Genomic DNA, 26,941 nt, shown 5'->3' on the forward strand with positions numbered 1-26,941 from the left:
TAAGAGAGATGTTTATCTTCAAGCCAAATAGAGGAAATGATAAAAAAAAAAGATTTAATAGTCCTATTAATACTAATTTCCTCTTTGGTCATGAAGTTTAAACTTCACCATTCTATACTTAAAAGACTTTTATTCTAACTATAAATGGACACTTTTGAGTCTTCCTGGTAAAGCTTAAATTATACACAATTTTAATCGCAATCAATGAACAGCAATTTTAAAAGTCAAGCAAAACCTTTAAAAAAATGCTGTACCGATTCCTACTACTAACATTAATTTAACACCACCAACATCCAGTCAAAAGTTTAGCTCTGGTTGGATTGGAGCTGGTCACTGTTTGGAAAGTTTGTGGCAGGTGAGGATTTATGCTGATATTGGCTAATTTCTTCATACTGTTTTTAACTGACAAGCATTTTATCTTTCATCCATATGTCAATATTATAGGTATGTGAAAGACGCTGTGCGATTATAAAAAAACAGAGACCACAATCATTATGATTGAACAGAAAGCCTCATCTTACACACTCAGGCTTTTTTAGTCAAGCGAAAAGAAAAACTACAGCACGGTATGATAGTCAAGTATTAATGCAGTCCTGATGTTGTAAATGTGTTTCCTTATGATTTGTAACACCTTACACTCTGTGTCAGACAGAAGTATTTGCAGAACCCGACAGCTGACTGCCTTGCGTTATTGCAGTTTGTTTAACTCATTTTCACTCTGTCTACTCCCCAGTTGGTTTGGAGCCTATCAGACATTGTTTGTGGCAACTGTTAATTTGCACCAATGCCTAATTATTGACTGTGTGCATCGCAGTTATTACATAAGCTACATTTTACTTTATACGTAAGTCTTGTGGAGAGCAATGTCCCCCCCCCCCCAAAAAAAAAAGGTTTTATCAAATATCATAACAAATAGCAACTCTGAGCTCATCTCTGACAACCTCCTAATTAAAAGGGAACCTTCAGCAGGAGCCTTGAAGTATTACTTAGAACTTAGTTAATGGTGTAGTGGAGGAATTGTAATGGATTTTTATAAAATAAAATGCACACGCACAACCCTGTACCTGCTGCCAAGAGGGAACGCCTTTAAACGGGTGCAAGAGCATTCACAAGCCCATTTCTCCTCGTGCACATTCTCTTTAAAAGTTGCTATTAGCATCACTCATACAAGCTTACTTTCCAAATGAAAATGAGCAATTTTTTCACTATGCCAGACTCAACATTGGTAAGTGAAAATGAGGACGGGCACTTACGTAAACATATCAACAGAAGGATTAACAATTAGGAGCACCACTTATTTTGATGATCCACCTAGAAAAAGCATCCTCCACTATAGTGAAATTTTCAGATTGGTAACTTTATTTGATAAAACAGTTGTTGTTTTTTCCACTGTGATCTATTTAGTATAGTATATCTATATAGTATTACCTTTTTTCAAGCCCTGTGAATAAATTATCACATGCATTTCATCTATGCATTTATAGTTTCATGAATTGGCTGCCCCTCTTTCCAGCTGTACCTCGATTCACTAAAAGCACTGCAGCCGACTGTTTCACAAAGGTCATTTTTGAGTCTGCAGATTTAATATTATGGCAGCCTGCTATTTCACAAGTCATTGTCAGTAACAAATTGCACATCTGTATGCTCTTGACTAAACTGAACGCCACTTGATCCTCTGAATGAAATGTATGAAAAGCAGAGTGTGTGGGGGATGGGGAATTGTTAAATGCGGCCTATATGCTGATTTGGATGAAGAGACGTGGAAACATGTTGCTTCTCTGCAGCCGTGTCTTTTTCCTTTAATTAATGCGTACATCTGTCTCAGTCTCAGCTGTTGTACCCACTCCTGGGACAATGCACCATGTTGGTAGGTTTTAGAAAATATATATACTGACCGGGTTGCTATACATACTGGATTAAAAGATTGGAATTGGATTTAAGCACTTCAGGATTTTAACAATTCTAGGGAAAGAAAATAGTGTTGACAAAAAAATATTATGCATTTCATGCTCTACTCTGTGCCCCATGCTCTTTGTTCTCCATTACGTAAAAGACTGTTCGAAGAAAGCTGTTTGAACTGTGCTTAAAGACTGCTTCACAGTTTTATGTAATATTACATATCTAAAACCTAATGCTTGGCTCCTGAGAATAGTTTAAGTAAAGCTTTTAGCTCAGTTTAGCTGGGATGTAGGAGTTACCTTTTAAAGAAACCAAAACAAAGGGTTTGCAAACAAGGAGTGGCACCTTAGAATTTTTTCCAATGAGGGAGGTCAGGGGCTACCCACATTGGACCGTTAACAATCTTGCATTGACTGACTAGAAAACTATTACCAAATACTAAAGTAGGAACTAAAAACAGCGGTCATATGAGATTTGTCCTCTGTTTTATTTTTACAAATTCATGTTTTAGACTGGCCATCAGAAGAGCTTAATGCATTAATATTATCAGAGGTTTGATGGTCATGCTATTTGATCTAACAACATTACGTTTGCAAGTAACCAGGAGATGAGAACTGATGTTTTGGACACACCTGATCTATAACAACAGACCTCCTTTCTCCTGGCAAGTGTGAAAAAAAATTCTGCAAACAAATTTAAAAGAGTGGAGCTTTCACGGATGGAATGCTAGTTGGAGTCTGCAAGGTATAAATAGACGTATAGATAGTTTAGATTAATTTCAGAGTTAAGTTATTGCACTCAGCTGCATAAAACACTGATACCATCACTTTTATCTAACAGAAATAGATGAACTTCAGTTCACAAGCTCGATCATCACCTGTCGCAGCCCTCTGAAGAGTTTGACATTTTATATGTTAGCTGATCGACAGATCAAGTGCCAATCATTTGCACGCAGAACTGTGGTTTATTTCATTCTAAGTATAAATTCGTTTTTCAAAACAGCAACTGCACACCATAAATATGGCAAAATCCAACCAGCTTTGGTGGCTGCATTCACTGTTAGTCAAAAAAGGCAGGTGCATTTGCTGACACGTGGAAAACTCAGCTTTGACTGTTAAACGGACAGCTTAGCACATCCAGGGGGCCGCTAACGGGCCAATGTTGGAAGGAAAAAGCTTCCACTATCCAGCTTTAAACAAGCTCCTGCTAAGCATGGATTAAAAAAAAGAGGTGCTGAGAAATGTTGCAAATGTGTTGGATTATAAGGGAGAACCACCTCACACTCACATATGTGATTCACAGCAAGCCAGTATAAAGGATGAATTGTGATCAGTTACAGCTTTTTTTTGTTGCCGGAGCAGACTTGTGACTACCCTCATAGCCACTGATAAGCCGCGCTGCACATCTAGCACTTTTACAGCTGCAGTAAAGTCTAATGTTGCCTGTAAAATTGATGATCTAAAAATAGGAGGCTTCTTGAGAGGGTGCAGGCGTAGCGACTCAATCCTCAACTTGTGGGAAATAAGAAATCTTTTGACTTACATAATTATTTTATAAGTTCGAAGCTGTTGCTCATTCTAAACTAAACACGGAAACATACTGTGATTCTGACTGCTGCTGCCTTTTTTTTCTGCAGGTGGAAATGTAGTCAGAGAGGAGTGCTGAGTGTTAAGCGTATGGGTGCAGTAGTGATTTATTAGTGTGTGATTGCAACTGTATTTTAGAGTGCGATGTGTATTACGATGTACTGAAGCAGGATGAGTTTTGAGGCAAAGCAGCCTGCTCTTTAAATAAGACAGATGGGGTAATGGGGGGGGGGACCAGAGAGGGAGGTAGCGGCATAGAAACAGAAAGAAAGACTTAAAGAGTGGATACAAAAAGGGGGAGAATGCGAAAAAACAACGAGAGAGAGAAAGAGCGGATAGAGAAGTACAGGAAGAAGAAGGTGGAGAGTGAATCTGTCATTTTAGAGGCTGTATTGAATGGAGCTCTGCGTCAGGATGTGCTCTACATGCTGATGACCCTGCCACACACACACATTCACACACACTGACTGAACATCTTGCTTCGTTTTCCCATGAAGCACTACTGCCCCCTGCTGTACTGACTGGTCTCCCCCTGTTACCATGACAACAGGGGGATAGAAATGAAGAAAGCAAGAGGATTTAGAAATGTTGCAGTTAATTTATTTTCCTCCTAGATTTCTTTATGTGTCTGCTCACACTGTTTACTTTCCTTTACAGAACCAACCAAAACCAGCTGCGATAACCCAGGAACGCCTCGCTATGGCTCCTTAAATAGGACCTACGGGTTTAAGGTAAAATATATATTGCCTGACACTCAAACTTCTCAATTATTTAATGTAATATCTCAATAAAAGTTATTTCCTTTGTTGACATGTAAATAAAAAGTATATTCGTTGGTGTTTTTTTTTTGTTTTTTTTCATGTTTGTAGGATGTGAGTTTGAGAAATTCTAATTTTGGATTGGCTTAAATGATATGAGATACTAAGAACTGGAAAACAATGATTTTATCATATTGCAGCCACAAACTTTACTTATCTTTTAGGATTTTTAAATATGACAGAATAGCACCAATTAGTGTGTCATTATGAAATAGAACAAAAAGTGCAACAACTTGTTACTGAAAAGAAGCAGTAAGGAATGCATTATAAATTTAGAACTATTGGAGACCATACAGCTCTCATTTTTGTAATAACAGCACATAAGTCATTCAAGGTATGTCTCTTTTCAGCTTTTTCCTGTTTTTCTCTACACAATAAACCAATTTCCTGTCATATTGAAGCGCACCACTTTTAAACTCTAGACATGGGCTGGATCTAGACATCCAGTTAGATTTTACTTGGGCCTTGACATTTTAATTCTAACATATAATTTAAATAATTTAATTGTAGCCCTGCTTGTATATTTAGTGCCAAACCTGTGAAGATTCTCAGTCATCTGGGTTATGGGGCATGTGAACTAAACCACTCTGATTAGGTAGTTAACGTCCCACCAGAACCCCCTAATGACCCCCTATGTGACTGCCTTGGCCAATCCGGTGGGAGGAATCAGATCCTCGTTTTTGTCCCTCTAATTCTTTGTTATAACTACAGTATAATAATCTCAGTGCTCCCTACCACTAGTTAGAAATGAATAAGTCCTCTTGGATGAGAGGCAAAACATCTTCTAGAAAACTTCATGTCCAGTTGCCCAAACTGAACTTTTTCAAGCTTATATTTAGTGCCATTGTTCAGCTGATAGGTGAAACCAAGTTTATTCTAGCCTCTATATCGGTTGCCTTTCCAAATAATTATGCTACCACCACTGTTTTCTCCAATGTGAATAGTTTGTACAGGATAATAGTTTTACATTACTGGCTACTACTTTGGCTGTGTCCGTCACTTGGTGCAAAGTACAGTAAAACCAGCTCGTCCTTTAAGTTCTAAGACAAAGGGTTTAATTGGGTTGGGGTTGCCTCCTTGCTCTGTAGGCTTTACTGATTTATTGTAAGAACTGACGGATTAGGTGCTGTTGGATTATAGCTTCGAAAGTTGTTTTGCTGTTTTTGTTCCATTTTTTGTTTACTTTTTGCTATGCTATCCTAATTCCCAATAAAATCCTGTGATCTCTCTGGTTGTAAGGTGAAATATGTGAACGCACTTTTACAAGTCATTTTAAAGAGAGCTTTAAAAGTAGCAATGAAATAGTTTCAAGTATAACTCAGGCTGTCCCTGCTAAAAAAACATAACGACCCTGGCCACAGTATTAGTTCTCCTGGGAGAACTTCAAAACTATGACAACAAAGAAACACAATCCATATTTCATTGGTTTTACTTCCTGCTGTCTTTTTCCTTGTATCTAGGTGGGTAGCGTGGTGTCATTTCAGTGCCAGTCGGGTCATTTGCTTCAGGGATCTTCATCCAGAACCTGCCAGCCTGATCTTACTTGGACTGGGACCCAACCTGAGTGTATACGTAAGAAGCATATATGTTTTTTTTTTTTTTTTCCACCTTTTAAACTTCAAAGGCTCCTACTGAAGAGAATACAAATTATTGTTTTGAACCTGCAGCTCATGCATGTAAGCAGCCAGAGAGCCCGCTCCATGTGGATGTGGTCGGAATGGATCTACCCGGATTTGGCTTCACTTTGGCCTATAACTGTCAAAAGGGGTACTTCCTGGCGGGGGGCTCTGAGCATCGGGTCTGCAAGAGCGACGGCACTTGGACTGGAAAGATGCCAATCTGTAGAGGTGTGTGATTCACCTTCTGTCTCTTAGTTACAATATCAGCATACATGGCATTTACTTTGTAGTTTTATAAGAATTATCTTGTGTAAAAAGAGGGGAGCACTTAAGAGTGTTTTTCTCAAGGACAGCCTGTATGGACCATCTGGAGTTATTGTGTTGCTGTGATATTTATTAGTGAGGTGGACAGATGGTGGGCTGCTATAGAATCTAAAGGATTTAATATAAAGGGACAGAAATAATGCCCATGGTTAACAAAGGGATACATGTGTATTTAGGAGCTCTCTGACTTGCCAAAAAGTATTTGCAGAAAGTTTCTCCATAAAACTGAACGCTGGTTTTCAGAGTCCTTATAAATTTGGAAAAATAAAATCTACTCCTCCATGTTTTTTAAGGGTCTATGTTTCTTTCTTCCAATTTTAATACTTTTGTAAAGCTAGATAAATTCTATTCATAAGTTCTAAATTTGTAATGGACTTTTTATATTATGCCACGTTAAAAGGCATACAGGGAAACTGGTCACTGATTTTTAGTTGTAAAACATAAAAGTAGTGGATTAATAACTTATCAAACCAATAGCCTTTGATCTCATTTGTATTTTAAATGTCTACAATCAACAACAAAAAATCACACAAACACAACAAAATGGTAACAAGCTCTGGAAAAAGCTTTATGTTCTTATCTTTAATTCTGTTTTTTCAATTAGTCCACCAGGTCAAAGATTATCTCTTTAATATTTTGGCCTTCTCTGAATTTAAAGTTCTAGGACTTTAAATTTTTTTTTTGCTTTTATCTATTTCCTTATTAAAAACAATGGCTGCTTCTACAAACCATAATTTACAGATTTCACACTCATAATGATGTGCTTTTAAGACATTTTTTATTTATATGCACAATTATCATTGGTCATAAAATCTCTCTTCATTGGTCCGCTTATTAATTACTCAATCAAGAGTGTTTTGTTTTTTCCCCTTTTCAAAATGCTCCTTCCTTATTATGAGTATGTGAGACTAAAAGTTACTGGTGCTGAATTTTAATGTCAACCTTTCTACTGAATAAAATAATTTTTGGGATGTAAAACCATGTAAGTAAGGAAGACATGGTTAAACGTATTTGTGATGTGAAAGTTAACCTTAGATACGCTGCCTTTGTCTCTTGTATGTTCAGCTGGAGAGAAGAAGAAACCTGTGAAAGCTGTGCCTGGAACACCCAGCCCAAAACTTAACGGTCGGTTATTTGTATTACTGTATATCTGCATATTTGATTCCTCTGTCTGTGTATGTTATGTGCTGCTTATTTATTAATTCATCTATGCATCACTTTGTCTGTCTTCCTATCTATCCATCTTCTTTTCTATTGCTCTTCTCCATCCCTATTTATTTTGTTGAGTCTTTATTTTCATCTATGGTTCAACAAAGTTTGCTTTGCTTCTTTTTTTTCTCTACTCTCTACTACACCACAGGGCTGTGTTTCTTACTTTTCGTCTATTTGCGAGGTTTTAATACTCTCCATCCCAGTTCTTAATAATTTATTTTCTCTGTGTGCACAAAGTAGGTTATCTTCTGAAATAATATTGCCTTCCTCTTTGCAACATTTTCATTTAACACTGCTCTTTAGTTTGTTTAATGGTAAATACACATGGGAAATAAACATAGTAGGTTTCATTATTTGCAAGTCTTATTTCCCTTTTATTTATCCAATAAATCTCAACATGATTCGATTCTCTATCAAGGGGTTTCTGCAGAAAATATTAGAAACCTGTAGTTTTGTACACTAAAAGAAGGACTAGTTGGTGCTGCAGGATAGGTGGACTCCTTGTCAGACTTTGAGCACATCTTGCCTGATGATCATGCCAGCCATTGCACGGAATTCCACATTAATACTGCCTTATTAATGTGAGTGGTGCTTCTGAATATTGCTACCACTGGCTTTGCCCCCATGACACAGACACTGGCTGCATATTTTCCATCCAGCCAACACACCGACTTCTACTAAAAGGCCTATGTGTCAAGAATCTCAGCTCATCAGGTGGTGCTTCTCTGCAGATTGCCAGTCCTCTCTTTTAAATTCCCTGTAATTCAATTTCCCTGTCGAAACATAAGATCAAACACTGATAAACCTTTTATCTTTTAATACTTTTTCACATTTCACTTCCTGCCTTTTTTTCTTGTTTATTGAAACCCAAATTAACTCAGTCCTTCCTTCCCCATGGTTCTCATTTCTTCAATTCCTCTTGTCTGCTGGAAGTGGTGCTGGAATAACATCAATCTACAGGATATTTTAAATGCAAAGTTTTTTTTCTAAAATGATATTTTTTTTTTTTGTCTTCTTAAGACCCCTTTCTAAAAACATAACGTGGATCCCCTTTTTTTTTACATAATTGTTGCCTATTTCTCATTTTGCTATATACAGCCATTTTTAAAAGATGAATATATATAAAAAAAAAAAACACACACATTCTGGCTTCGGACTATGACAGCAAAGAACCCAATGACTTTGCTATTTATGGGAGGTTTCCTCCTGCTCTAGTGCTGCTGGACCTCACAGTGCGCTTTGGTTCTGTCGAACATTGTGTCCTTCGGCCTCGCTTAAGGCACCATGTTGGTATCTGTGCCTCACCCCTAAGTGGTCCGATCCCTATCAAACAGATTATCTTCTCAAGTGCTCATCTCTCATTTGGAGTGCTACAGGATTCCATCCTTGGTCCCTCCAACTTGGCATCACCTCTCTTCCCACTGCCATGCAGATGACCTTCAGATTCATCTGTCTTTAAAACCTGGTAACAGTGACATTTACACCCCCTCCTCTTTCTCCCCGATGAACCAGTACTTAAGCCAATGTTTCGCTTTTTTATATTACAAAAACCAATTGCACTTTGCTTTGACATGATGACATTGTTGAACTTGTGGAGCCAAGGCTCTAAATCATAAATTTAGAGACAGTGTAACAAATGGATGTTTTATTTGTATTTTTTATTTTTTTTTACAATGATTTTGAATACAGCACAGATGTTGATTCTGTGCAGAAATGTATTTTTCATCATCTTCATTGGTATTTGGTGTTAAAGGGCCTTATTCACATATTATGACTTAATAAGATTCTGCACTAATAGCTTACTCTGGTTCCATATACAGTGGCAACTATTAAAAATTGCCCTCCCCAGTCAAACGCCAGCTGAATGGCAGCCAACTTCCAGCCACTGGAGTTACCTCCTCCTTCTCTTGGGCGTGCATATTTTTTTACTCTTACTCCACCCTTTTGCTCAATTACAGGGTCTGACCATGAGAAGTTGCTTCTCTTTAGATCTTAATGTCCACAAATCATGACAGAAAGAATATTTCAGCACAAAGATTGATGTTTAAAAAGGGAATCTTAGGGGAAAAGCCAAGGGCCCATCAAGGAAAGTTTGGAAATTTTGAATGGCTACTACTGTAAGGCTCTGTGATTAAATTGTGGCACCCTGGACACCTGATGTATTTCATTACTCTAAATTTTACAGTTTTTCTTAATTTTTTTAAGTAAACTTGAGTGTTTTGAGTATTTATCACTACAAAATTCTGTGACATGAGGTACAAAATTAAGAATCTATGCAATAAGTTAACAAGGAAGTAATTGACCAAAGTTACTCCAAGTAAAGTTGTGAAGAAAGGAGGAAAAATCAAACACTGTAGTAAAAATGAAATAAAATATTGGATGCTGCCAAAGTTGAGGTTTTTGGATGCTTAAGCAGCATCCAACAGCATGCAGTTTATATCAGCTGATTACACCTGGTGCAAAAATCACAGAGGACCAACTGAACAGTCAGCTAGAACGATGCTGTATATTGTTTTTTTTTTTTTTGTTTTTTTTTTATAAGCATAGTACATATGTAGGAACATTAAACTTTTTTGAACTGTGCTGATATTAAGAATGCTTTACACAATTATATTAGCCCAAGAATTTATTACTGTCATTCTCTGCATGGCCGTTTCTCTCATCAGGCTTAAGGTGGTTCAAAATGTTGCAGCAAATATATACTAACAGCTCAAGTCATCAGCATATCATCCCATAATATTCTCTCTTCAGTGGATGTCTGTCCTTTTCAGAATGGATTTTATGTCTTAATTGTTGTTTTTTTTTTTTTTTTTTTGTTTTTTTTTATTCAACTCTAAAGGGTTTGGCATACAGTCTTTCTAATTCATGTATTTCTTTGTCAAGTTGGGGATCCCTGATATCCTTGTCTGAGTTTTTCTGGAATGCTCCATGAAAATTGAGAGCCTATGTCTTTCAGTTGCTGCAACCAGCTCCATATGGATCTTCTCTCCCTCATTGACCTTGGCTTATAAAAATACAAAGACAGACTAAGACCCTTTTATATGGAAAGGCATCCGGATGCTTAGTAACACATTGGCATCCTATTCCAGATTTTTTACTTTTATTTATTATTTTATTTGTTTTATATGTATTGTTTTTTTTAGGGATTTTATCGTAAAACATTTTGGCTGTTTTATTAGCTTTTTAAAAGGGATATTAAATCCACAAAGAAAATTAAGGAATAACTTTTTCTGAGGTAGCTTCTAAACCAGCCTTAACAATGACTAAATCAAGTTCCGATGTAGGTCAAAAAGAACTTTTTGAATTGAAAAGACCTTTGACCCCTTTAACTAGCAGAAAGCAAAGGCAGCCTCGCGTAATTTGCTCGAGTTGTCATTATAGAGCAGTCTTTTACTTAATGAGAAGTAAGATTTGTTCCTATGCAGACGTAGCCTTTTAAAGACGTGTAGCTCTGCTCACAAACCGAGCTGAAGTTGTTTAGAGGTTTGGCTGAAAGAAAATAAATGACCTGTTTTGCAGAAGCCCATCCAGAATGAACTGCCAGCTCCAGGGAAACAACAGCACAAGGACAGACCTATCAATAGTGGAGACAAAGCAATACTCAAAAGGAAAAAGAGGCACCATCCCCATATTAGTGTTCTGCAAGTCCATGCATCAAAAAAGCTAATTCAGTTTACTCATGTTAGAACAGCATTATTTCAAGTTCACCTCTTCAACATCTTAGAGCTACTGTTACAAACTTCAAAAACAATTTCTTTAACTTAAAGCTGGTAGATGAGGTCAGTCATCACATGTAAAACATGTTTTAATTATAATTCTTAACACAAGAGTAACATAAAAAACTTTTGCAATAACATAAAAAAGGAATAACAGAAAAACATTACCTATATATAAAAGCCAGCCAACATTTAATCTATCTTTGTAAAATGTAGGCATATAAAAGAAAAAAAAAGAACTAAAATGCAAAGTAACAAAACAAATGCCAAGCTGGAAAATTATCAGTCAGGCTTTAGGCTTTCTTAGAAAGTTTTAGTAAGAAAAAGTTTAACTTTGGATTTATGTAGGAGGCAATGATTTCTATGTATCTCGGTTTCTCTCATTTTCTCAGGTTTAAGAACAAATGTTGTCCACATAACTTTTGAGAAAACAAAACCAAGGTAGGCAGTATATGAAAAGGTAGCTGCCATCTAAGCCTTATCATCTTTTACCCAAAACCTCGCTGCCATCAAGTATTTATTTAGGGGGAACTTTCGTCCAGCTGTTTTTGCACGACCAAATGAATCTGTAGATTAAAGCTGGAACGTTATTCGCCTGACAGGTGACATCAGTTGTGTTTCATTTTTGACTTTGTTTAGGTCACTTAAGTCTCATAGGTCCACAGCAGATATGCTGTCTTTAGAACTCATCCATTCTTACAATTTTTACTTTATGATGAATCATGAACACTTAATGTTCGGTAAGGTCTTCAGTGAAGGAGTTCATCCTTCATCCTTCTTCTCTGACCTTCTGGATGAGTCAGTTTACTGACCAAATTTTAACTCTGTATACCAGCTACTCCTGGACTGCTTTACCACTGTTCCATATCCAGTCCATTTGGAGATTATTGACTCTCACGGTTTCAGGGATTCCTGCATTTTCAAAAACCTTTACATACCCTGTCCTATAGGCTTTTTAATCTTTCTCAGACTAATATTATTAACTTAATTTCACATTTCAGCTTGAATCTTTTGAATATCTATCTATCTATCTATCTATCTATCTATCTATCTATCTATCTATCTATCTATCTATCTATCTATCTATCTATCTATCTATCTATCTATCTATCTATCTATCTATCTATCTATCTATCTATCTATCTATCTATCTATCAAGCTAGCTATCTAACTATTTATCTATCTATCAAGCTAGCTATCTATCTATCTAAATCTAGCTATTCTATCTAGCTAGCTAGATCTAGCAAGCTATCTATCTAGATCTAGCTAGCTAGATCTATCTATCAAGCTAGCTCTATCTATCTATCTATCTATCTATCTATCTATCTATCTATCTATCTATCTATCTATCTATCTATCTATCTATCTATCTATCTATCTATCTATCTATCTATCTATCTAGCTATCTTTGTTAAAAGCCTACATTTTTATACAAAAAGTTTGCTTGATTGATTCTGCAGCTCTTTGTTGTTTCGTGCTTGTGGTTCATAAATTGTAGCTAAACGGAGATGTTAAATAAAAATAAAATTCATACTATTTCTAAAAGTTCGGTTAGCTTTTTCAATTTCAAATGACTGTCAGCATTTCACGCAGATTCTTCTCATTTTTATATATTTAACCATGTTGGATTTTTTCCATATATATAAAAAAAAATTACAATTGTTCTTTCAGGATAAAAATGAAAACCATATTTATTTCCAGTTTCCAGTTTATTCCAGTTTATTTGTATAGCGCCAGTTCACAACACATGTCAATCCAGTGAGGAGATGTGGAATAATTGTTTGAATAATTCTTGATTTACAAAGAAGTGTAGGTTAAATGTGGCCATAAGTAACATTAAGATCCAAAAGTAAAACTCTGACTTTATCTTTTTTTTTTTCCTTCTATAGTTCCAGATGATGTTTTTGCTCCTAACTACGTATGGAAGGGTTCCTACAATTACCGCGGTAGGAAGCAGCCGATGACGCTCAGCATCACCAGCTTCAACTCCACGACAGGGAGAGTGAATGTGACACTCAGCAATGGCAACCTGGAACTGCTCCTGTCAGGCATGTTTTATCATTGCTCAACTTTAAGCACTCCATTAATACCTTTATAAGGAGATCTATACACTGTGATGGTGATATGCGACGACAATACATCAAGTTTATGATACAGTGCTGCATGGCTGCTGTACTGATTCATCGGTAATACAGTAAACATACACTCAGACATTAAATGTGGTATTGAACTCCTAGTAGCAACACTTCTACTCATTCGTGCCGCTTTGTAATGGTGGATTATAGCTGTGTCTCTCCAATACATTGTAAATATATACACTCACATGCAGAGTTCTCAGAGTTCCTTAATAGTGCCATTCGGGGATTGAGACTCTAATGTTACATCAATCACATTGAAGCTTGAATTAGTTCCCAAAGTTGCAAGGAGCAACAAAAACTATATCTGAAAACTGGGCTGCAATCACGTTTTATTGTCCGTCATCTCGCTCAAAGGCACAGCTTTAGATCAATAAGGCTAAAGCTGCACTTTCATCACCACGACCAAGTTGCAGATGCTTAAAACCTGCATGTTTTCCCCAAGCCGTGCTCTTTAGGCCGCTGATCATCATTATGAATATAAATAACACGTCTGCAAGCACAGTGTAATGCTGGAATCTAAATACGCTGACACATTTGCAGTACTGCTTAGCATAAAGACTAGAGTTATGGGGAAACAGGCGTCTCTGCTTAAGATGAAAAACATTCCAACCAACACCTCCTAAGCTGTCTTATTGATGGCATATATCACAATAATGATGTGTGATATTACTGTACATGCACATTTTGTCTAAATATGCTGTCAAATTTCCCCTGGGTCCCCCCTATTTCTTTTTAATCAATGTTAATTTATTTTACAACTGTATCTGAGATGTTCTTCTCTTTTTATGTCCATATAAAACACCTCTCTGCAGTTAAACAGGGAAGCTACACGTATTTTATTAAAGCTCCAGGGAAAACACATGCTGATCCATTTAATGATTTACAAGCAAGATGTTAAATTCCCTCTCATACATCTCTTTTCTCTTCTTTTTTGTCTTTTTCTTTTGCCTTTTTAGGAGTTTATAAGGCTTCAGAGGCTAGACTGTTGCTTCTGATGTATCAGGTGAACTATGTAAACCAGGGAAACCAATTGAAAGATTCAGCTATCTCTCCTGCCAAGATCATGGAGGACTCCTGGACTATGGATGGATATGTAAGTCTAATATATGCCATTTTGATAGATGTTTGGCAAGTATGTATTTACATTAGTCTTTACCGCATGTATCATGCCACTGCATAACTGGATACATAGATGCATGGTTTGATAATATTATAATATAATATAACCAAATTTAATCAACACTAAACAAATTTTAAATTGGGGGGGGGGTGAGCAAAATACAGAGAAAAGGATCACTCAGAGCAAAACAAACAGAACGAAAAAGTATTTAGGGTGCGTAAACCCCTCGCTGCTTCTCACCTCTTTCCCACTGAAAATAGCATCATGTGGTGGGGGTGTGTCAGCAGTTGCTGCAAGAGGAAGGCATTGAAGCAATGGACTGGTCCACCCATTACCCAGACCTGAATCTGAGCACATCTGGGACATCTTGTCTCGATCCATCCACCAATGTCACGTTTATTCACACTGTCCAGGAGTTGGTGGATGCTTTAGTCCGCCACCTCATCAGGAGTATGGCCCAGGCATTGTAGGGAGATCATACAGGCATGTAACCTTGCGCTGCAAGCTGGATTTTCACGAGATCTGAGTTTTCAGTCTCTCAACAAATCCATTTGGCAAGAATCCCGCTAATACCTCCATCTTGTAACAACCAGAGAGTCGGAGCAACGACATGCTAGCAGTGTTTTCCGGGGCGGGACATGTAGGAATGACCACAGTCAGAAGGGCCTTGCCCGTGTTCTGTCAGATTAGCACACCCCATCAGACCAGCATACTCACGGTCAATAAGCATGCACGAGACGTCAGATTTGCAAATGCGTATGCTAGTTCTGTTTATTCCTTTAGTTTATCCCCCTTTATCCCCTTTATCATGTACAAAAAAACTATTTAAGGTCAGATTGCCATTGCTTAAAAAAAACCACAAAAACGTAAGTAATTGAATTGTTTTTTTGTACATGACTTAAGGCAGTGGTTCCCAAAGATTTTCTTCTGGGCCCCCCTTTGGATTACAATAAAATTTCCACGCCCCCCCCCCCCCCCCCCCCCCCCCCCCAAAAAAAAAATAAAATCAACTGGGCACACACATCGTTCAACCAGATATAATAAATCTATACACATATTTTGTTTTCAAACTCCACTGAAGTTTATTTCACACTTCAGGTTGCAACAAAACAAACTACACCATCTTTACAGTGGAACACTTTTGTGTAACTGTATTTTTTTAATAGTTCTATACTGTAGATTAGAAGAGGATTCTTTGTTGTCTGTGTTATTTTAAACATATTTCTTTTTTTTATTTGTAACAATATTTAACTTTGCTATAATCTATACATTAAAAAAGCCTCTGTGCAAAATGGAGTGAAAACATTTAACAGCTCCCTGAGAGTTTTTTCTTTGTACTTTATTCCTCCCATCTTTTCAGTGGCTGTAGTGAGCCTGCTTTTTGCTGTAGATCTTCTCAAATCTGGGTTGCAGTGTCACAACTGTCCATTATGCTCAGTCAAGCAAGCGCTTTTTTTTTTTTTTTTTTCTTCATTCATCCATACCGCTTCCCGCGCCCCCCCTGCAATGGCATTGCGCCCCCCCTAGGGGGCGCGCCCCACACTTTGGGAACCACTGACTTAAGGGATACACACCCATTGAGGAGGTTTAAAGTGTTACATACAAAACTAAAGGGATAAATGGGTATTGACCATGGGTGTACTATGGTTGACAGAAGACTGGAACATTACGAAAATGGCTACGCTGCAGTACTCACGTCTCGATAACGGAAATGACTTGGTTTTAGCTAAAATAGCAAAAAAATTTTCATATTATAAAAGGAGCAAAGAGCTGCACTTTGTACATTTGTACAAAGTGTGATAAGTCAAACTTAGAAAAAGTTTGATTTATCAGCTTACTCAGCTAGTAGTGTAAACACTCAAGAAGCTGCAGACAAAACCAATTGTGATTAACATAAAACTTCACGAATTGCTGCTACGATTGGCTGAAAGTGTCTTATGGACGCAGGTACTAGCTGGCACCCAATCAGCTCGAAATATTGTACTAAACATCCCTCCATTTCACGGACAGACTGGACGGTGGGCATCGCAGGTTACTGCCAGTTTAACAGGCACATGGAGGCCACAAATAATACTGAGCCTCATTTTAACCTGTTTTAATGAAATTATGACAGTTGGATCAGCCTGTAGTTTGTTTTTCTACTTTAATTTTGTGTTTGACTCCAAATACAGACCTTTATTGGTTAATGCATTTGATTTCCATTGATGATTATTTTGTTTGATTTTGTTCATTCATCTTAATCCTTAATCTTAAGCCTTAATCTCAGCTTCCTGTCTCTCCTGCATTGATAATAATGCCAATATCATGTAAAGCCATTACTGTCAACTCTGCTGATTGCAATCTTCTACAATTGCTATAGTTAAAAACCAGTAGCTGCCCAAAGATAAAGGAACTTTGGAAACATATTATTGAATTAATCTCAAGGGTGATAGGAATTCAAATTTAACAGGACCCAAAACTATTGTCTGTTAACGTGACCCATTATATGAAACTTTTTATTTGACCTAAAAGACCTGCAGTGAAAAAGTGCATTTAGTATGACTTGAAATTTGAAAAATTAATCAAAACACGACACTGTATATGTCAAAGATTAATATCAAACTTGAATGTATGCAATTTTTTTATGTAGCATACTGTAATGCTATTTCCAGTGACTTATTAATATTATTTTAGAGTGTGGGTATCAATATGGGGAAACCAAGATTTTAACCAAATATTCTTGCTAATCTTTCACATATTCAGGATTCTGGTGACCACTAAGTCCCAGTTTTGTAATATGTATTTAATTGAAATCATAAAAAATAAATAAATAAATAAAAATCAGAATTTTTTTGTATATTTTTAGTGTTATCTAAAAGATTAAAATCTTAAAATGATTTAAAGTTGTATCTTTCAGAGCAGGACAAAAATGTCTTCAAGAATTTATGAATAAAAATGTCTGACTTATGACACACATGTATACGATATAGGTAAGATTTTCTCGTATATCCCCAAAGACATGTTTTAATATGTGGCAAATGTGGTAGCTCATATACTGTTGCATCTCTTCAGTTATGAGGCTTTTATAGTGGTATGCCTTGATTTCCATATATTTAAGAAAAAAGATCACTAGAAACGTATTACAAAATTAAATGCTGTTTTTTTGCCTGCATTTTCCTCAATTATATGTTTTTTAGCTCTCATATATAATTGAGAGGGTTTTTTTTAATTCAAGGCTAAAATTCCATTCTTATTCATTTACAGATATGGTCACAGTTTTTACTTTTACTCAGCTGACAAATTTTATTTAATTTGTGGTGGCAGAGTGGAGAAAAAAAAAGAAATAAAACTAACATAGTTTACTTTAGCACTTACGTTCATTTCTGTTGAAAGCAATATTAATATTTTAGGCATCAATACTTTTGCAACCATTCCACAACTTACATTTCTATCCTGTGATCTCCCCAGGTATCAGCAGAGCCTGATGGATCTACCTACGTATTCCAGGGTTTCATTCAGGGAAAAGACTATGGACAATTCGGACTTCAAAGACTGGGTATTTCTCTCTTAGGTTCAGAAGCATCAAATGAAAAAAAAAAAAAATATATATATATATATATATATATATATATATATATATATATATATATATATATATATATATATATATATATATATATATATATATATTTTTTTTTTTTTTTTCTTTTTTTTTTTTTTTTTTTTTTTTTTTAAGATTGGAAACAGCTAAAAATAATGTAAAGGCTTCTTAAATGACATCTTCATACAAATCTTAAAAACCGCTGGTTCGGTCTAATTGTCCATTTACTGTAATTTCATTGCAAGGATTGCAGAAGATGCAGTGCATTGCAAAAACACTAATGCTGTATGCCTTTGATAGGGTTTTTTTGTATTTTGCCAGATGATGTCTGAAACATATACACTATATTGCCAAAAGTATTTGCTCACCCATCCAAATTATTGGAATCAGGTGTTCCAATCACTTCCATGGCCACAGGTGTATAAATTCAAGCACCTAGGCATGCAGACTGTTTTTACAAACATTTGTGAAAGAATGGGTCGCTCTCAGGAGCTCAGTGAATTCCAGCGTGGAACTGTGATAGGATGCCACCTGTGCAACAAATCCAGTCGTGAAATTTCCTCGCTCCTAAATATTCCACAGTCAACTGTCAGCTGTATTATAAGAAAATGGAAGTGTTTGGGAACGACAGCAACTCAGCCACGAAGTTGTAGGCCACGTAAACTGACGGAGCGGGGTCAGCGGATGCTGACGCGCATAGTGCGAAGAGGTCGCCAACTTTCTGCAGAGTCAATCACTACAGACCTCCAAACTTCATGTGGCCTTCAGATTAGCTCAAGAACAGTGCGCAGAGAGCTTCATGGAATGGGTTTCCATGGTCGAGCAGCTGCATCCAAGCCATACATCACCAAGTGCAATGCAAAGCGTCGGATGCGGTGGTGTAAAGCACGCCGCCACTGGACTCTAGAGCAGTGGAGACGCGTTCTCTGGAGTGACGAATCGCGCTTCTCCATCTGGCAATCTGATGGACGGGTCTGGGTTTGGCGGTTGCCAGGAGAACGGTACTTGTCTGACTGCATTGTGCCAAGTGTAAAGTTTGGTGGAGGGGGGATTATGGTGTGGGGTTGTTTTTCAGGAGCTGGGCTTGGCCCCTTAGTTCCAGTGAAAGGAACTCTGAATGCTTCAGCATACCAAGACATTTTGGACAATTCCATGCTCCCAACTTTGTGGGAACAGTTTGGAGCTGGCCCCTTCCTCTTCCAACATGACTGTGCACCAGTGCACAAAGCAAGGTCCATAAAGACATGGATGACAGAGTCTGGTGTGGATGAACTTGACTGGCCTGCACAGAGTCCTGACCTCAACCCGATAGAACACCTTTGGGATGAATTAGAGCGGAGACTGAGAGCCAGGCCTTCTCGTCCAACATCAGTGTGCGACCTCACAAATGCGCTTCTGGAAGAATGGTCAAAAATTCCCATAAACACACTCCTAAACCTTGTGGACAGCCTTCCCAGAAGAGTTGAAGCTGTTCTAGCTGCAAAGGGTGGACCGACGTCATATTGAACCCTATGGATTAGGAACGGGATGTCACTTAAGCTCATATGTGAGTCAAGGCAGGTGAGCAAATACTTTTGGCAATATAGTGTATGTTCTTTATTTGGATTGTAAATGGCTGGCGTTTACTAAAAGACTTACAGATTGAAATTTAACAAAAGATGCTATGTTTCATTGATTTGGTTTCCTTTTGTATCAAAATCTGAATACAGATTGATTCTTCTATGTTTCATAATAGGGATTGTGTGATGAGGTTAATATGTGCTTTGTTTTCTGCCACACATAATTTGGCATGTAGACCAACAAGTTTAATTTTGTGTTGTTTGGTCTCCTGCACAGTTTGGATAGTAACAGTAAAGCTGTCTTATCTGTTGCAGGTCTGAACATGTCAGAGAGTCAAAACTTGACACCCCCACAGCTTGGTACAAACAGCAGTTCTGTGGCTATTGCTATTCTGGTGCCTTTCTTCGCGCTGATCTTTACCGGCTTTGGATTTTATCTCTACAAACAGAGGTATGACCGAAAAAGCAAAACAAAACCAGCAAACATAATAAAAGGTCTATCTCAAACCCCTTTGAACACAATGCTCCTGTTTGTGAATAAGTCCTTTTGCTCTTTTGTTCTGTAAGGTAAGAAACGAAAAAAATTTTTTTTTGGGATCATTAACATTTTAAGAAGATGTCTAATTTGCTAAGAACAACCCCTGCTTCAACGGTTTGATTGTTAAGGCGCTATGAGAAGACTAAGTCACTGTCTGTTGCAAAACAATTCTTGTTTAAAAAGTGCGAAATTGGATTTTTCCACACAAGGTTTAAACAGAACTGACTGGTGTTAAGGTTGATAACAGATGGAGATAACGTCTGTTCTGCTGGAGAAAACTAAACAGACTAACTTGGAGAAAAAATATGTACCTGCTAAAAGAGTTCGCTTTGGGTAGATGATTTGGAATCTCTTTACACTTTGCTTACTGAAAAGCACAAGACATTTCTTCGGATGGCCAACAAAGTCTCTTGGTATCAGAGGCTGCATCCCCTACTGTCTGTTTGCTAATTATCTACAGTAAGAGATATTATCGTCTATAAGGGTTTGTCATGGGATCTCAGAATAACATATTATCATGTACAAAACACAGTGTTCAAAGTAATAGCAGTGTCCTTTAGAAAGTAAATTAAGCTATTAAAATATATTATATTGTCCATATGAGCTAACGCAAAAAATAAAAAATATGGCATTTATTGAAAATCTACAATGAAGGGAAAATAAAAATTTGGCCGTTTAAAAAAATATGTAAAAAGACACTTCAGTACCTGATTTTTTTCTATTTAAATTAAAACATTTCCTAGATGGAAATGGATAAACTTAAAATTGCTGGAAGGTTTAGTTTTCCTACACTGCAAAAACAATCTAGAAATAAATAAAACTTTCTTAAGATAAGTGTATTTCCCTTTAAATTGTGTAGTTAAATAAGATGATTTGCCAATTGAATAAGTAGTTTTACTCTTAAAATAAGATAATTAGATAATATGTACTTGAAATACGACAACACTTTTTTTTTTATTTAAGATGTAAATTATGTTGGCAAAGTATGTTAACCTAATTAATTCAAGAAAAAATGCCCTTGTTTTAATAAAGTAAATGATTTATCTAGTTTTCAATTTTTGCAGTGTATAAATTGCTAAACTGTTATCACCTCTGCAATGCAAAAAAAAACAAGCTAGATATAAGTAAAAAATGTCTTAAATTAAGTGTATTCACCGTTAATTTTAGTAGGTAAATAAGATGATTTGCCAATTGAATGAGTATTTTTACTCTTAAAATAAGTTAAAAACAGGCACTAAATTGTCCATTGGCAAACAGTCTCACTTTTCTCATCCATTCAAGAAAAAATGCGCTGATTTTAAGAAAAAAAATACTCAGATTTCAACTTTTTCCAGAGTAGGATGCAGAGAGTCAACAAAAATTTTTGGTTTTCATGAGCCAGTATTCCAGCGCAGGATTTGCTAAACATTTTTTGGTTTTGCCTAATAAGCGCCATATTACCCAGTTTTTTCTGTCCAATTATTTCTTATCACATGGTTATTCTCCCATCTCATTCATGGTATTAATGCTGTTGTCACTAATAGTTTTGTGGTTGATATCTTGATGAAACACTAGTTTTAAATACAGTCTCTTTGAAATTAGTCAACATAACCTTTTCAAGTGTCTAATGAATTTAAACCTTTCCATGATTATAGTTATATAATAAATATTATTTTATCTATAATTATACTATAATTCTACTCTGATTTTTATGGTAGAATACATTATAAGCTGGATCCACATTGGATGCATTCATCCCTAAATTATGGTCACCTTTTTTCCACTGAATAAATAGCCTGACTGATGACACTCTAAAATGTTATTTTAAACATGTCTTGGTTTATTGTTGTTCTGTGACTCAGCCATACCTAATAAGATTATTTCACATTGAGAAGTAAATGTCTACTAAAAACATCTCATTACAATTATAAATCAGGTAAAATGGCTATAATTTTTTTAACAGTTGCAATTTCTGAATGTTTCATAAAACAAAGTTTATTAGTTTCAACATGTAGATATATTGCCTTTATGTGATCTTTTAACATGTATTTATGTTTCATTTTTCTTTGTACTTGCAGAACCACACCAAAAACCCAGTACACAGGCTGCTCAGTGCACGAAAACAACAACGGGCAGGCTGCCTTTGAGAACCCAATGTACAACACCAATGCCAAAGCCGTCGAGGGAAAGGCTGTTAGATTTGATCCCAATCTAAATACTGTCTGCACCATGGTCTGAGGACTGAATGTCCTCAAACTTAATGACTCAAATATCCAATGGGACCACAAATGGTGCAAAGAAGGTGGAAAGGGCAAACTTTACCAAGGCCAAGCAGCATAGCGTGTACAAGAACAAGTCAACCAACCAATTCTTTCTGTTTGGAACCCAGTCCCCTCCACCCGGCAGAGTAACGGCTCTCTAGCTGAAACCAAAAGCCAGAGGCAGCCAATGCCTCAGCTTTGAACGCTTGATGAGAGAAAGGACACTAATGTGACGCAAAAAATCAGATTATATCCCCAACTCAGAGCAAGTTGATCAAATCTTCTGATCTGATTCTAAAACAGACACAAACGTGAAACATTTGAGCTGAATTCAAATCTCAATTACTGTTTCTAAGACCAACAGAGATGGCTAAGCAATGACCTGCTGGTCAGACCTCAAATGTCACTATTTCTACTTGAAGCAATGTTTTAGAGACCAGAGAAGAAGAAGTGCTCCAACTGTGATCACACTTCAGAAACTGAGGAAACTCTATCACATCACATGAAAGGATATGTTTTTAAGGACACTGTGAAAATAAACCAACAGTTTAGAAAACACTGTAAGCAGCAGGATATTGCTGAAACATTTTGACTTGTTATGGAGAAAAAAAAATTTTTTTAAGACGACAACGGAAATAAAACCCAACAGCCAGATGGAACCATCTTCATTCTCTATAACAAGCAGGCTGGTTTTACTGGTCTCTATTTTTTTCTTCTCACATAGAGTGTAAGAAAGCTAATGCTTCTAGTCAGAAGCAAAAATTGCTTTGAAAAGAGACTAACCACTAAGCAAGGGATGATGATAGGGATAGGGCATCCCTGGAGATGGAGCTGTAATCCTAACTGAGCTGGGATTAGAGCAAAGTGAAACTTACAAGGAGTCTAAAGTGGAAGAGATGTGAGACTGACTCATCTAATGGATAAAATGCTTCTAATACGGTGGAGACAGCCTCCAACTAAACTGGATACAGAGTGAGAAATTCATTAATGAAAAAAAAAAAAAATCTTACAATACTAACACAACCAATCAGAGCTTGTCTGACCAGAAGTAATGTACTGAGGAAGATCAGCCCTTCTCCTGCGGGATAAATTTGATCAGGTCGGATGGGATACGTCCTCAAAGAGAAGCTCTTTTTGAACCTGGGAATATTCCTCTAGGTTTTGATCGGGCCAAACAAGAGCCAAGGAGTTCGACTGACTCAAAGAAGAGGAAAAATGGACTTTGGGAAACAGAGAAAGCTTCAGCACTAAAGCACATTTTCCAGGGACACTACCTGTCTACTCAATGAGAGATGGACTAACACCAGGGCCAGAAAGGTCCTGTGATTTTTTTTTTCCAATCTGTCTCTACTCCAAGAAATAAGCAGGAGGCTTTCAAATAGAGAGACAGGTACAGGTTTGCAGACGGGAGTCATAAACTATTTGACAGGCTAAGAAAGACAGGGTTTTCAGCCGACATCTGTGGACAGCGTTCCACGTGATCCTGCACTCTGAGAGTGCTTAACTTCTTTCTTTGTTACAGCTGCAGAATCTTCTGATCTGTAAAAATCTATTGCATATATATTCGGGGAGCGTTCACCACCTATATTTTTGTGCTATATATTTACCACAAAGGGATGGTAAGTGGTGAGTGGGGGGCAGATTATAAAAGAGTTTTTAGAAAAAGAAAAATTATCAGAGTATAAGACATTACAGCTATATGCTTTTCACGTGCGCCCACAGATGGTACTTTTGATACCACTGCAACATGCGGTTTAATGATTTGAATTTCATGTATAGCATGGAATTTTCCCCCTCACCATCACTGTCTGTCTCACTGAGGCAATCCTAGTCAGTGGTATTGTTGTAATCATTATCACAATGCAAGGTTTACCAGAAACAATTACACCCTATACTCACTGGTAGAAGTATAAAAACTCAAAAATAGAGACATACCTTGCACTTTGTTGGCTTCCAGTAATAAAATTAAATTTCAAACAGTTCTTTCTCACGTAACAGTAAAGGTAACCGAAGTCCAAACACATTTGAACAGGATCTAACCTTCTGTGTGACCAGCTACAGTATATAAAGCGTTGTAAAAAAAAAAATTTTGGACACTTTTACATTTCTTCTTATTTCTTCTATTTTTATGTTGCATAGCCATTTCTCAGACACAACTCATTTTGAGTAACAGATAAGATTTATTTGAATTGATTGGAAAAAAAAAAGCAGTTTTCAAATGATTTTGGGTAAAAACCTATCCACACCAGCCTCAATGAGTGTGAAAATGAATTGCCCCCTAAACCTAAAAAAAACGTTCCATTGTTGGTGGAACAGCTGCCATCCAGTCACCAGTGAGTCTTTTGCTTTGCTGTAGATAAATGTTGTCCCACTCATATTTTTTGTTCTCTTTAAATTAAGCCACATTGTAGTTTTTTAACCACCTCTTGAGTTCACATCTTGGTATCTGAAGGGGATTTACCTCTGGACGTTGATTTAATGCGTCCAAAATCTATTTTTTCAGCCATCCATATTTAAATTTGTCCTTAGTCTGCTTGAGCTGAAGTCCACGCTTGATATACCAGCTACTGTTTGTTTTGCAGCAGAGCTAAATTCTTCAAGCAATTACAAAAGTAACAATTTAAAACTCTGTATTTTGCTGTCACAAATATCATAACATAAAATATTATTTTTCTAATTTGCAGGGCTTTAGACCTTTCTTTTAATTACTTAAACCATTATTTAAAAACTGATTTTTTAAATTTCCTCTTTGTTTTTGTTTAATCTATTATCAAGATTTGTTTGAGGATCAAAAACACTTTAGTGTTGATGAAAAGCAAAATCAAATTAAATATGAATTTCAAATGGATGGTAATCATAGAACTGAAACTTAGGTTTATTTCCATTCCCAATTGGGCAGGCATCTTGGTGATGATTGCTGGTTACTTGCATTGTGTTTACTCTGTATATGATGGTAAAAACTTGTGTTGTACATTGACATTGTTTTGTTCTTGTTTGTTGTTACGTGTCAAATACTGAGGAGTCGACAAAATCTCCAGAGTTATTGAAAGGATTCTCAAAACAGATAAGAAAGGAAACTATTATCCAACCTGTTGTCTACAGCTGCCTCCATACTGATTGTGTAAAAAGCCTTAATATAAATGAACCTTTATTAAAATAGCATAATCTCTCACTGTTATTAGAAAAAAAGTTTGTTAATTGAATGTGGGGGTAAAAAATACACAAAAGAATATTTTCTTTTTTTAAATCAGTGGTGCTACACTTATTGGCTTCCTGCTGTTTACTACGTCATAATACTTTTAATTTTTTTTGGCCATAGGGACCAACTTTTCCTGGAAAGTGTCACGTTTTTTGAATAGACAAGGAGTTCAATCTAGGCTTTCCACAGACTTTGTGTCTCCACTGAGATGGCTATAGGTGAAGCTGAACTGTATAAATGTTAAAGCATTTTTTTCATGTTAAAGTTTTTCCTAATTAATGGCACAATGATGTGTCCTTCTCAGTTTTTCTCTCCTGCTTTCTCAAACGGTAAGTTATGCTGCGTAGTCAACAAGGTTTCCAGAAACAGCATAATACTTCTCCCACCTTACTTTATTACCTGCCACAAATCCCTACTTTAATTTATGACGGAATTTTGTTTGACTTTTTATTGCTTTGCTTCATCTGTGTAACTTTTATAATTTCTTTTTTTTAAATAACGGGATAGAATGTACTTAGCTCTCATAATTAAAATCCAAATCAGATGCTCTAATTCCTTTTATATTCTGGCCATTATTAGGAATTTAACTATATAGTTTTTCTTGAAATTATGCTACTTGCTGTAAACCAAAATCTATTCGATCATGGTTTAGATGTGTAAGTTAGCAGTGCCAATAAGTGTAAATGCCACAGTACCAATATGATTACACAGGTGAAAAGACATAAAACTATTATTAAAAATGTTATTATTATTCAGTTAATAATCCACATGGCTTCACATATCCCAAATAAACAAGTTGACAAAAGGTTTTTAGTTCTGAACTTTCAGTGTTCTGATATGTTGGATGTTCTATAAACTTATTTTATTCATCTGCAGTAAATCAGCGAAAACGAATTTAAACTTCAAAGTGTGTTGTCTTGGAAACATTAGAATGCTACATCCACTTTTTATCCAAATAGCAACTATCATAAAGTTCATAAAGGTCAGTTCTGATTCCAAATTGACTAACAACTTAACATTCTGCAGCTTTGATCTGCACCCCCACCCCCTCCATAAAAAAAGACTGTGTTTTGAGGAATCTGCGGATCAAGCCTCAGATGATAAATACATGTGTGCGTTTTAATGAGCCTGGGTGTCAGGGAGCATGAAAACATCTACTCTGTTTTTAACACCCCCACTGCTGTGACCACAGGTGCCAGCTGCCACCAGCCAGCACAAAATTCCTCTTAAAGTCATCACTGATTTAAAAGCTGCAGTATAGCTGTGGCTTACTTGTTTACTCACACAGCAACCGTCCTCAACTGCACCACAGTGGTGATTTTATTTATTTTCATTACGATTCAAACTATCATTGCTGCTCTACTTGTTTTTGCTCCTATCTTTGGTAAGAATC

At 36.5% G+C, this 26,941-nt stretch overlaps 1 protein-coding gene across 1 annotated transcript in view; it reads left to right on the plus strand.

The window, feature by feature from the left end:
* The window catches only part of csmd3b (CUB and Sushi multiple domains 3b), a 536,357-nt gene extending 512,051 nt beyond the window's left edge, over positions 1-24,306 (plus strand). Inside the window, exons 64-72 of the mRNA XM_038288005.1 lie at positions 4,143-4,216; positions 5,764-5,875; positions 5,971-6,150; positions 7,312-7,371; positions 13,064-13,222; positions 14,269-14,405; positions 17,880-17,967; positions 19,887-20,022; positions 22,167-24,306. Of these exons, the coding sequence (XP_038143933.1) occupies positions 4,143-4,216; positions 5,764-5,875; positions 5,971-6,150; positions 7,312-7,371; positions 13,064-13,222; positions 14,269-14,405; positions 17,880-17,967; positions 19,887-20,022; positions 22,167-22,326 (1,106 nt within the window). The 3' untranslated portion in view covers positions 22,327-24,306. The remainder of the gene's footprint in view (positions 1-4,142; positions 4,217-5,763; positions 5,876-5,970; positions 6,151-7,311; positions 7,372-13,063; positions 13,223-14,268; positions 14,406-17,879; positions 17,968-19,886; positions 20,023-22,166) is intronic.
* Positions 24,307-26,941: the final 2,635 nt, after the last annotated feature.

Source organism: Cyprinodon tularosa, unplaced genomic scaffold (assembly GCF_016077235.1).
Source record: "Cyprinodon tularosa strain WSP-4 unplaced genomic scaffold, ASM1607723v1 ctg247, whole genome shotgun sequence".
Classification (NCBI taxonomy): Eukaryota; Metazoa; Chordata; class Actinopteri; order Cyprinodontiformes; family Cyprinodontidae; genus Cyprinodon; species Cyprinodon tularosa.